Here is an 11,889-nt window from a genome sequence, read left to right on the forward strand (position 1 = left end):
TATATGTGCAATATAAGGATGTTAGGCTTAACTGGCTTTCAGCGATCACCATCCTGACGTGTGCACTTTCAGCATTGCTGTACTGCAATGCGATATCAATTAACGGTGTACTGGATACACATAAATGCCGCGTCGCACGACCGCTTTTCTATCACGAAATCAGATGCTCCAGAAGCTATGGTCATCAGATTAAATCTGCGTGCCCATCGTATCAAAACGCATTCGTCATACATACTTTACACAATAACCCTTTGCTACACGTGTTCTGCACGTGAACGTTTTGTTCTCCGTTCCAACAGGTTTCTTTTATTCAGACATCCCCGGAATGAAATCTCCTCAGTCCCTCCATCCGAATACTGAGGTGAGTATTAACATTTACCAATACATATTTCCATTCTAACTATCTATATAGTTCTCCTTTCATTTCTAGTCTGAGCCTCTCTTCATCTGAGACTAGCCTTCCTGTTTCTGCCTCTCATGGCAACTTCTTCCAAACCGGCAGATGAAAGTTCGCGTCCATATGACGCACTCCTGAATGACCAGGACTTTGACTGGATGGTATCTGATGCGAAGTTCTCTGCTGATACTAGAACCAACTTCTACGACCGCAGTCTGACAAGTCGGAGATATGCCCTTGTTGGAATGGCATGCTCAGGTATCTTCAGCTGCTCATGCATCATTGCAGGCATTGTCACTTTAGCCAATCACGGAGTTTTTGGAGTAACCGGGACCCACTTGACTGTGCATGCTTACAATTTCAATAATCCGTTGCCCCTGAAGGGGGAGATATTGGCCCTGGCACTCAACTTCATCGTCACGTTGTGCACCGAGTCCATAGGCCTCGTACACGGCATCTCATTGCACTCTGCGCTGGCCTCAGAGTCTCGACTTCGTTTCAACGCCAATCTGCGCCTTCTGACCGCGGCTCGTGGGTGGTATAACCCTAACGGAACCCTGTTCAATGGTATCTCGGCTGTCCTCCTCATTATATCCTACAGCTCGGCTTCAGTCGTCGTATGTCTCGACATTCTCCCGTCACATTGGGTTCTTGCAATCGCAGGGTTTCCACTCCTCGTTTTGGGCATCGCACTCCTCCTCCAGGTGATCATCACATTGTCAGCGATGCGGGCTATCAAAACATTGACGTGGAGCTCCTCACCTTTCGACTTGACTGCCGCACTGGTCTACCACACACAATTAACTCCTGCTACTCTGCGGTGCATGCATTGTGTGTCTGACCTAGACACGTATGGAGGTCCAGCGAAGCCATCAGAGATACAGCCCTCTGCGTGGCATGCTCACCCTAGCATCCGGAAAGTTATGATTTTTCTTTGGGTGATCGTTGCAGCATGCGCTGGATGGGCCGCACTCATCACATATATCTCGCACAAGAATTCTTTTGCCATCCCGATGACCACAAAAACGTGGTCGTTCTCGCCCAACGAGTCGTCCAGTTTCATCCGGTATTATGTGCCGGGTGTCAATCTTTGGATATGGATTCTACTCTTCGTCAACATGGCAGTCATACAGGGACCGTTGACACTTGGGCTGCATTGCTCAGAGCTCATCGCGAATGTCATTCGAGACGAAAGACAGTGGAGATGCGCTACCGAAAAGAAAGGGCTTAGAACAGCAACGAACTCAGTGAAGACGACTTTCACTCACCCGATCTGTCTTGTACTTTTCGTCGCGAAGCCTTTCCTGCGTGAGTCATTTCCGTCTAGTATCTTTTATAGGTGTTATTGAACACCATCCTCGACGATCACAGACTGGATGTTTGGGCTTTCATTCCAGATATATAACGATATCTTTGACATGACAATACAAAGGTTGTCGGTAAGCATGAACACTCCCCAGGTTCGCACCTATTGCCTGTGTAAAACTGCTACGACTTCCTCACAACCTCGTGCAGATCTGGAACTTATGCATTGCATTGTTTATATTTGCCTGTTTCTTCACTTTTGTCGCACTGCGCCGACCGCGTGGCCCCCAACCGGCTGCATACGGCCACCTCCAGACGCTCGCCAACCTCGTGGACGAGTGGTCGCCTGTGATGTGGTGGGGACACAAGGAGGACGGAATCCCGTATTGTCATGCTGGTAGTGTACTTCTGTGCTCACAATGATGCTGCATTGACATTTTACAAAGGGACGAGCGATCACCCGCTACCGGATGTGAAGATGGACTGTGTTTATGCTGGTTCTGGTGCTGGGCCTCTTGTACCTTTCTCATGAGAGGTACTTGCTTTGCTTTTTTTTAAACGGGCATTTCTTAATTTCTTTTTTAAAACAGAGGAATCATATCCACGTCAGGCTGGCCATGCATTCACGGTGCACACAACCAGCCATGCTGTTGAACGATACACGTACAATTTTTATGCTGCTTGTTGCATTGTGGGTAGTTCGTCTTGTTCTCATGCCATTCATATCTGGGACAACTTTTGGCGGAGACACGTTAGATTCGACCTTCAAGCAATTGCTGAATCGTTGTGATTCTTTTTTTCCGATTTTATGTCTATTCAACATGAGACTATTCGGGACTGTCCCAGTACCTTATCTAGTCTTGGAGCATTATGATTTTGGTTGATAATCCATCGTATGGTTGGCTTCCAAAGTTATACTCTAGACTGTCCCGCCCCGAAGCGAGCACCATAACATAGGATTCAAATGTTCACCAGATGTTTAGTAGAAACATTTGGACTCTAACGAGCATTCTCTAAATGCCTGTGCTCGCTGCTCCGCCACTGAGGTGAAACGGAACCCTCCCGAAAAATGTCGTCTCCGACTCTCCGAGCTCAGTATGACATCGCTGGTGTTTCCCAGAAGTTCCCCAGTAGGCCAGCCGTTGTGTAATGTATATCATGCTCAGCTCAATCTCCAATTTCTACCCTCGGCAACTAGAGTGTAGTTCCGTCAAGTTCGGGTACCATTGGAAGATCCTTCATTGCAGATGACAATCTACCAATGGCAATATACGAAGTGCTTCGCAGGCATGTGCAGAATTCTAGCCTTTCCCGCGCTTCGCTGATGGCATCCCTCCCGCCCTTCCTCATCAACAAAAGGGCACTCACCTTATATGTCGTCACCTTGTCGTGTATGAGTACACCAGGTTCACTAGGTGCCACAAGGCGACGCCAGGCTGGTGAGACGCCATGCACGAGCTTCGATGGTTCGGGTTTTATGCAAGGTTGTAACAAGACAGGTGAATCATTCAAGAACTTGTGGATCGTGTATAGCTAGGGAGAGCTTGTAAGAGCCGGCCAGAATACAAGAGATTTCAAACCTGTTCAGGCCTTGATTGTCGTGCAATGGTTCCCAATCATGTATTTCGATTCATTTAAAATTCATTGATTGAACAACTTGTAATGATACGAAAACATGAGAAGTGCCGACAACATGAAGAACAATGCAACAAGATGACAAAAAAAAACTCGAAAGCATAAGCAAGCCGAGGGTCAGCATTTGCCGCCACGTTTGCCTCGACCACGGTGGTTGCTGGGACCATGGCCACGCCCGCGAGTGGTAGTTGGTGGCACGACGGGAGATGTGGGTGGAGGGGTCAATGGGGAGCGCTCCCTTTGGGTGTCTGGGGAGAAACAATTGTAAGCGCCCAGTGTATATAATAAAAATATTACCTTGCTGGTCGAGCCTGCGTCTGCGCCGGGGCTGACCGTCGTTGTCATCTTCATCATCACCGTTGCCGTGCACGTCCGTTGATCCAGCCTGTCGGCCCTGTCCAGTGGCACCATCCGTTGAGCTCGATCCAGCAGCAGCAGTGCCACGTGTCGAATCGGATTCAGCAGCCAGCGTTGTGGAGCTGGGTCCAGTGTTGGGTTCGTGTTGCGTGGTGCTCGTTGGGTTGTTGGTGCTGCCTGTGGGTGCGCCTGGTTCGCAGTCTGTGGTCAGTCCATCGCGCCCAGATCCACCTTGTGTTTCTTCAGAGTCATTGCTGAAAAAGTCGTCCATGTCGTCTTCACTGTCTGACGCTGTTGAGTTTGCGGCAACCCTCCGGCGCTTCGATGGATGACCTTGCATAAGTCCAGGTGACTCGCTAGAACAATCAATGAAGTTCACAGCAGAAAAAAAAGAACAATTAACTCTTTCCAAAACTGTATCAAATCCTTCACCCATTGCTCATCCGCATGCGTCTTGAGAAGGTCAACCGCAGTATAGTATAAGTCGTCGAGATTCATAGTGCCGACCTCGGGAGTCCAGGATTCGGCATTACATGCGACAAAATACATCTAGTAAGATGTAATGAAGTCTTTGAGTAGTTGTAATAGCTCGTAGATAGATAGAGACATTACCTGTATTGCAGCATACATGATGTTTCTGGGTCCCGGCTCCGTCAGATGATGTTTTTTGCCCTTCGCAGGCTTTGAAGAGCGATGTGTGCACTCTTTCGACAACGCGGACATTGGTCCTGTGAAGATGTGATGCCATCCCTATAAGACATGACAATAGTAATTGAAAGTGAGATACTGAGCTAAAGATGAACGTACCTGTACAATTGCATGGCCGTGTAAGAAACCTAACTTCTTATTCCTCGGGTTGTACAGGCTCATGTCGTAGAACATGGATGGCCATTGTTTCGAGGTGATTTTTTCTGCCCCGACTTCACTCGGTCCATATATGCGCTGCATATGAGAGTGTTGTAAGTGAATGGAAGCAACAAAGCATAAAAAACTCACTGAGGGTCTTCGTCGAACTCGAGAATGTCATGAGCAGGACAAAGTAGTCTTGCAGTGGTCGTGTGATTCCATCCCCATACTGCCTTGCCATGGGTCTTTAGAATCAGAGGGTCGAAGCGATCCTTTGCTGGGTCCTTGAGCAGATATTGGAGTCCGTTATGCTTGAGGGAACCTGTATCATCGCAGCAAGCACTGTTAGCAGCGTTTTCCATCTAAAAATATATAAGTGCGTCTCAAACAAGCGCATATATGCAGCTCACCGCCCTTAGAAACTCATTCAAAGACTCGGCTTCAGCTTCGAAATTCTTCACGAGCTCACTCCAATTTGGAATTGAGGAGCTAAATTTCTGGTAGACTGTGAGGCAGTGTTCCCTGATTGCTTGAGCTCTAAACGAATGATGAAGTTAGCTACATGAACGCAAATATAAATCTTACTCTTCGCTTTGATCTTGGTCCGGATCTATCCAATCAGGATCGAATTGTGCCTGCATGCCCTCCCGTAGAACCATATCGAAGTGAGCAAATAGGTCGTAGTTGAGGCGGAAAAAACGAGCAGCAGACAGATATGGATCTAGGATAAGGACCCATGAGAACCCCCATGAAACCCAGGCTGGCGTCCGGACAAAAATTGACCCAAATGACCGTTTCACCCAGGTCACAGTCCGGACACAAAACGTCTAATTTGGGTGTCAACCCAGGTGAACGTATCTGCGAGGGGGGTGGTGGTATGCCAGGTCGAAGTTCAGACAAATATGGTAGAGTAGTGTAGCGGAACGACACAGTCGATAATGTTGAACGCGAGAGTTCGAATCTTGCTTTTTACAGCTTCCATTGGACGCTTGAAGTTCGAATGAGCAAGTCGACTACTATATGTGATGCCCACAAAAGTGCAACTGGCGCAAACCAACATCTTTTTTCTTTCATTGGTACAGTTCTCCTGTCTCACGTCTAGTTATGAACGAGCTCGATCTCGTTTGTCCCCCTCCGTCCCTCAAAGTCGATGACTTTGCGATTGTATACACGGAGTGGGGCCTTCACATCAGCCGAGGTGAGTTTGTGCTATCATGTCATTGTAATCGCTGACACAGTCTCAGTTTTTGCAATATACTCGAAAGGTGGCGGTAAAAACGGCAAACACGCTGCTGTTGACAAAGCAGACGCTATCGCTGGTGTCTCGTACCTTGGCGTCCAAATCTACCAGCAACACTTTCATCGTCATTTTCGTTCCATTCCTGATGCAACCGCCATGTTCCAATGCAACCACTTTGCCTTCCTTCCTTCTACTGCCTTTCTCTGTCTACTTTCATCTAAGCCCAACCTAACGCGCTCGGGACTCGAACTTGCACCTGCAGACCTCACAGATTTCGATATCCTATCAACTGCTTTGCCTCAGTTGGCGGAAGCGGCCAAATCGTTCCGCAAGAGGACTTCGAGGAACGGGGCCACACAGAGGGATGAAGAAGGCGACTTTTGATTGTTTTTTGCTTCTCGTGGCTATTCTAAACACACCTAGCTACTTAGAATAAGAAAAAACGCATTTTTTGAGATTTTTGGTAACCTGGGCCAGAGTCCAGACAAAATTCAGCCCTCAGGTGAACCCAGGACGGCATCCGGACAAAAATCCCCAAAACGTGTCCGGACAAGTTTGGGCCTCAGCCGACCTGGGTTCTAAAGGGGTTCTCATGGGTCCTCTAGGATATCGCTGATGATATTAGTGGCACCTGCGTATCAGAATTAAGACAAGAAATAATGAACCTGCGCTTTTGTTTCCGTCCACCTGACGAGGTACCATCAAGACTCCTTAAAATGGCCTGGAAGCGGTTAGTATTTTGTTCATTGGCATCCGGCTCGTTGGCATCAACAGGCATGATGAAGGTACGGAATCAATGACCGAATCACCATCTGGCATGGATAAGATTATAATCGGAGTTCGAACCTTAATCGGAAATTGCCGCATGGCCTTGGCTGCTCACATCAGACTCGTCACTGTTCTCCACACCACACATTGATCACCATTTGCCCATCACTCGGTAAGTCCTTTCCTTGATAGTGTTGCTCATCACCTCCCTCCTCCCACTATCTGAACATGGAAGGTAAGTGTTTACGCACAATTGGTGTATGATATTCTAATTAAGGGCTGTCTAGTGATGTTTCCCACTCCCCTCTGCGGCATACCCGGGCCATTGCACCAACTTTGGACCTCTGCATGCATGTAACTTTATGTGAAAGATAAGGCAGTTGGATGATTGGTCTTTTTTATCTTACCTGTATGATGCAGATTACACTTAATGATACCATTTTGACCAGATTCATTGCACTTGAGAATCTTTTGCTCGGATTCCCTCATTGACTCACATGGGTCCATCTGTCCAGCGCATGTATAAATACTTTTTACTTCACCCCATTTCGTGACTCGGCCCAGCTCAAACCCTACTAACATTACATTTGGTTCTAGTATGGCCATCTACCATTGTTCTGTGTGCAGGGCCACCTTCAGTACTCCATGGTCCCTCGCAAATCATATGTGAGGGTCATGTGGTAAGCAATGGACAGCAGTAATGGCGACAATGCTCAATAAGCGGTGCAGAGATTGCAAAACTGCACAAGCTGCCAAAGTTCAATGGCTGGAAGATGAAAGTGCTGCACTTAGAGAGTGGGATTTGATCCATGAAAGCACGACTGAGGGAGAGGATGAGCCAGCTGATATACCAGTAAGGTTTCATCTACCTATGCATGATATATCTTGTTGTAACTTCATATTTGCATAGGTTGTGAGGTCACCAACTCCACCGGTGATTTGTCCCTCAGGATTGCCTAATCGGAGGCGTCGCTTGCCACAATGCTATTGTGATGACCTTCCCCCCATTCCTAACTCTGCACCAGCTCTGCAGCACGAACTGATGGTTGACGATGGTCCAATCAAGCCTGACATACCTCGAGCTGCAGGTGAAACCAAATATGTTACTACGGAGCCTGATTCATATGGCCTTTATCGCTCATATCCCAATCACTTCCCAACCTATAATTCCGACAATCTCACCTCAATCTCACACGTATCAGATTCTCCTCATTTCATCCATACAGCAGACCAGACAGGTGCTCGACCCTGGTGGTCGGGTTTTGGCTCCTCCGCTACATTGGTGAAAGATAACTTCTTCATACCGTTCCTGAACTCCACCATCTTTCGTCTGATGTGTTGGTTTTATAGCGGGTCAAATATAAAATCACTTGCAGAGCTTGACCGTCTCGTGAATGATGTCATTCTCGCTGAGGATTTTGATAGTGCTCATCTTACTGGATTTCGAGCTGTGAAAGAGGTGGACCATCTAGATAACTACCAGGGGGACCCTGCAGACATCCATTCATCATTCCTGGGTAAGGATGGATGGATAGAGATGTCAGTGAAAATTCGACTTCCAGCTGATGGTGTCCAGCACGCATCAGAAACATCAGCACCAGAATTCGAGGTCCCTGGACTATTCTACCATCGTCTGCTCGAGGTCATCAAGTCTGCATTTCATGAGGCATCTGCAGAGCGATTCCACCTAACCCCATTCAAAATGTTCTTCTGACCATCACCCAATGAACCTATGGAGCGTGTATACTCTGAAATGTACTCTTCGCAGGCCATGCTCGAAGCTCATGAGGCCATAAAATTACATCCCCCTGATCCAAGTTGCAAGCTTGAGACGGTCATTGCTGCTGTCATGCTTTGGTCAGACTCAACACATCTCACTAGCTTTGGGAGTGCGTCATTGTGGCTTATATATTTGTTCCTCAGGAATCAATCCAAGTACATTCACGGAAAACCTTCGTCCTTTGCTGCACACCATCTAGCATATATACCTAAGGTGAGCCCAATCCTTGCCTTAATCTCGTAATCTAATTTGTTATTTTTTCAGCTCTCCAATACCATTCAGGACTTTTATCGCTGTGTGTTTGGCAAGCCTGCTACTGCAGAGATGTTGACCTACTGCCGCCAAGAATTGATGCAAGCCATATGGCTTCTTTTAATGGATGATGACTTCATGCATGCTTACGAATTTGGTGTTGTCATCAAGTGCCTTGATGGAATTAGTCGACGAGTCTTTCCTCAATTTTTTTCATACTCAGCTGACTACCCAGAGAAGTAGGTGCAAATACTTTCATTTCTGTGTCTATTGACGTGGATACATTAGAACCCTTCTGTCTTGCATCAAATTCCTCGGTCAATGTCCCTGTCCCCACTGCCTGATTCGAAAGGACAAGATTGGGGAGCTGGGTACAACAGCTGACAGGCGCTGACATGAAAGCCATCCACATGAGGACAGTGACAGCTTGCAAGGCAAGATCAGGATGGTCCATGACTGGTTATATATCAAGGGTAGGAATATTACAAGCATCTTTGTGAAATGGGTACTTGTCCCAGATTCACTCACTGCCTCTATGGTGCGAATTTATATCAACTCAAACTTCACTGTGTCTTTCTGAGTGCTGATTGTATACACAGAATGCATTTTCAACACGAATGAGGCACTTTGGCTTCAACTTTTATTCACTCTTTGTGCCAGATTTGCTTCACGAGTTTGAACTTGGTGTCTGGAAGGCAGTCTTTACCCATCTCCTTCATATTCTGTATGCATATGGTGAAGAGAGCATACAAAGATTGAATCAAAGGTAGGAAACATAGTCATGGGTTCTAAGTGGCAAATTTCTATGGTGACCATTAATATTCAGGTATCAACAAGTCCCAACATTTGGACAAGGCACAATTCAGCATTTCAGCAGCAATGCATCAGCAATGAAATGTCTTGCTGCTCGAGATTTTGAGGACTTACTACAGGTGAGTGCACTGACTTGAAGCCGATTGTCATCTAACTTTTGTTTAGTGTGTGATGCCAGTTTTTGAGCAGCTCCTTCCATCACCCTTGAATGAAATGCTACTTGACCTGCTCTTTGAGCTCACAACATGGCATGGACTCGCAAAGCTTCAACTGCACACTGAGACCACTCTTGGATTTCTTGACACCTCAACAACACACCTTGGAAAATGTCTTCAAAAATTTATGTCCAAGACTGCAAAGAGATTTGTGACTTGTGACCTTCCTAGCGAGGAAGCTGCACGTGGGCATTGCAAGGCCCGAGCAGCTGCAAAAGGTGGTAATACGTCCTCGAGAGCTAATGCAACAGGCCCTTCCACTGGAGTTAAGGCTCAATATTTTAACTTCATGACCTACAAGCTGCATACGCTAGGGGACTATGTCTCTGCAATTAGACTTTTCAGCACCACTGACAATAATTCTACTCAACTGGTACGTACTAGGTGTTCTGAATGTCACAGTGTTCAATACTTTCTACAGGGCAAACTCGAACACCGACGTGTGAAACATTTTTACCCACGCGTTAGTAAGGCACAATTCACATCCGGAATCGCCAAGCAACAACGCCGAGAGAGAATTTTATTCTGACTGGCAGAGCACAAGTTGCCTTCAAAGTCGAAGAAAGGGAAAGCAAAGGTCACTGACAAGCGCCAATGCCACACTGCAAACAATCTATCGAAGGACCTTCCAAGCATACCTTTCGAAGCATCTGAGCCATTGGCATACTCTGATCCGAAAGCACACTACCATATAGCATCAAGCACGAGATATTTTTTGAATGTGCAGCAGTGGCTTGGGAGGCATTCAGAAGATCGTGCATTGGAGGTGAGTCAACCAATTATAGTGTTTGATTTTGATCTGAGCACTGCCCCGCATCAGGATTTTCTTCCTCAACTTAAAGATCATCTCCTTGCCCGAATGCTTGGACATCGATACAATGGTGACGAAACCGAGTTCAGTGCAGCTGAACAAGCCCAGATTGTGTTCGTAAATGATTGTATTTTCCGTCATAAGGTACTTCGAATCAATTACACTACATACGACCTCCGCCGAGCTCAGGACTCACTCAATCCATGAACACATGCTGATGTGATGGTCCTCGCACACGAGGATGACCATCCATATTGGTATGCTCAGATTCTAGGTGTCTTTCACGTAAATGTTGTCTATACAGGCGATCACGCACCTAGCTTCAACTCACCCCAGGAAATGGACTTTTTATGGGTCCGATGGTTTGGTCACAACCCAAACAATTATCAGTCAGGCTGGAATGCGAAACGTCTTCACCGTCTTGGATTCATACCTGCAGACGAACCAGGCACGTTCGGATTTCTCGATCCCCGTCAAATCATTCGTGGCATCCACTTAATCCCCGCATTTGTCTATGGCCGTACCGACGAACTTTTACCGCCTTCGATTTCCCGTCCTCTTCATGAAAATAATGAAGATTGGAGATTTTACTACGTAAATATGTGAGTATAGACTTACTATGGCGATTCTGTATTAATATACCTTCTTGCTATAGGTTCGTCGACAGAGATATGTTTATGCGCTTCCGTGGCGGGGGAGTCGGTCACAAGTCAACTCGCAGCGCAACACAAATATTTCGCAACGACCACGACCCTCTAGATTGTGTTGCTCCCGGCGACAATGCAGACTCCGAGGAAGATGAAGAAGCATCTGACTCAGAGGAAGACGAAGAAGCATCCGAGGGAGATGAGGAAGGAGCAGCCGAGGGAGATGAAGAAGGAGCAGCCGAGGGTGCTATTGATGAAGGTATCATTGATCAGGACGAAGACGAAGTTGGTGAATCAGAGATGGAGGAGTTTGGTTATGGCGGACTGGATCAAGAAGAGGATGACACTGACAGCGATGAAGATGACAGCAGCAGCGACAATGAAGATAATGACTCAGACCTCGATAATGACTTGGGACCTGAGGATGGAGAAGACGAGAACGAAGAGGAGCTCGAGGGGTATGGAGAGCTTTAATTCATTTATAGTTGTATTAGTTTACATGACTGGTGTGATACATGCACGCCTCCTACCAGACCATACCAGACAAACATAAGGCTGCCGACATCCTTGCAAGGGAACACAATATCGGTACATGATTGTAAGGCTCACGCCAGTCCGGTGTTCTATTGCAAGTCTACTGCCATTTCATACCTGGCCAATATTAGTCATATGCGATCATGCAAGTGTTGCAAGCTCTCACCTGATCATACATGCTTTGTGCTGTTTTGTTGATGCTGCGTCTCGATGACGTCCTTCACACACGGACAGCTATACCGCATTTTTGAGGGTGCGATGTGGGCGAGACTTTCAAATGCTATTTGCA

The 11,889-nt window shown here is 46.8% G+C and overlaps 6 protein-coding genes across 6 annotated transcripts; 5 read left to right on the forward strand and 1 right to left on the reverse strand.

Annotated features, from left to right (window-relative positions):
- Positions 1-477: 477 nt before the first annotated feature.
- Positions 478-2,591, forward strand: BJ212DRAFT_1589406 (uncharacterized protein; the record flags this gene model as incomplete). The annotated part of the gene is made up of 6 exons (XM_041342459.1): positions 478-655; positions 686-1,705; positions 1,769-1,836; positions 1,913-2,099; positions 2,149-2,237; positions 2,293-2,591. The coding sequence occupies 5 exons, from the start codon at positions 478-480 to the stop codon at positions 2,232-2,234; spliced, it is 1,539 nt and encodes a 512-aa protein (XP_041189788.1). The 3' UTR covers positions 2,235-2,237; positions 2,293-2,591.
- Positions 2,149-2,591, forward strand: BJ212DRAFT_1375085 (uncharacterized protein). The gene is made up of 2 exons (XM_041336427.1): positions 2,149-2,237; positions 2,293-2,591. Exon 2 carries the CDS (start codon positions 2,320-2,322, stop codon positions 2,584-2,586), a length of 267 nt encoding a protein of 88 aa, XP_041189789.1. The 5' UTR covers positions 2,149-2,237; positions 2,293-2,319; the 3' UTR covers positions 2,587-2,591.
- An 863-nt stretch (positions 2,592-3,454) lies between these two features.
- On the reverse strand, positions 3,455-5,199 carry BJ212DRAFT_1302042 (uncharacterized protein; the record flags this gene model as incomplete). The annotated part of the gene is made up of 8 exons (XM_041333213.1): positions 3,455-3,585; positions 3,635-4,050; positions 4,098-4,243; positions 4,307-4,444; positions 4,502-4,619; positions 4,691-4,902; positions 4,951-5,077; positions 5,126-5,199. 8 exons carry the CDS (start codon positions 5,197-5,199, stop codon positions 3,455-3,457), a joined length of 1,362 nt encoding a protein of 453 aa, XP_041189790.1.
- Positions 5,200-5,268: 69 nt separating this feature from the next.
- Positions 5,269-5,972, forward strand: BJ212DRAFT_1434878 (uncharacterized protein; the record flags this gene model as incomplete). The annotated part of the gene is made up of 2 exons (XM_041337719.1): positions 5,269-5,738; positions 5,785-5,972. Coding segments are annotated over exons 1-2 (282 nt in total), but the record flags the coding sequence as incomplete, so codon positions are not given.
- Positions 5,973-7,248: 1,276 nt separating this feature from the next.
- BJ212DRAFT_1483803 (uncharacterized protein) lies at positions 7,249-8,262 on the forward strand (the record flags this gene model as incomplete). The annotated part of the gene is made up of 2 exons (XM_041340682.1): positions 7,249-7,401; positions 7,459-8,262. 2 exons carry the CDS (start codon positions 7,249-7,251, stop codon positions 8,260-8,262), a joined length of 957 nt encoding a protein of 318 aa, XP_041189792.1.
- A 39-nt stretch (positions 8,263-8,301) lies between these two features.
- On the forward strand, positions 8,302-11,540 carry BJ212DRAFT_1579186 (uncharacterized protein; the record flags this gene model as incomplete). Its single annotated transcript, XM_041342235.1, has 11 exons — positions 8,302-8,541; positions 8,593-8,819; positions 8,869-8,897; positions 9,241-9,346; positions 9,407-9,512; positions 9,559-9,981; positions 10,030-10,075; positions 10,145-10,374; positions 10,429-10,546; positions 10,724-11,021; positions 11,075-11,540. 11 exons carry the CDS (start codon positions 8,302-8,304, stop codon positions 11,538-11,540), a joined length of 2,289 nt encoding a protein of 762 aa, XP_041189793.1.
- Positions 11,541-11,889: the final 349 nt, after the last annotated feature.

Source organism: Suillus subaureus, assembly GCF_016647635.1.
Source record: "Suillus subaureus strain MN1 chromosome Unknown BJ212scaffold_30, whole genome shotgun sequence".
Taxonomy (NCBI): Eukaryota; Fungi; Basidiomycota; class Agaricomycetes; order Boletales; family Suillaceae; genus Suillus; species Suillus subaureus.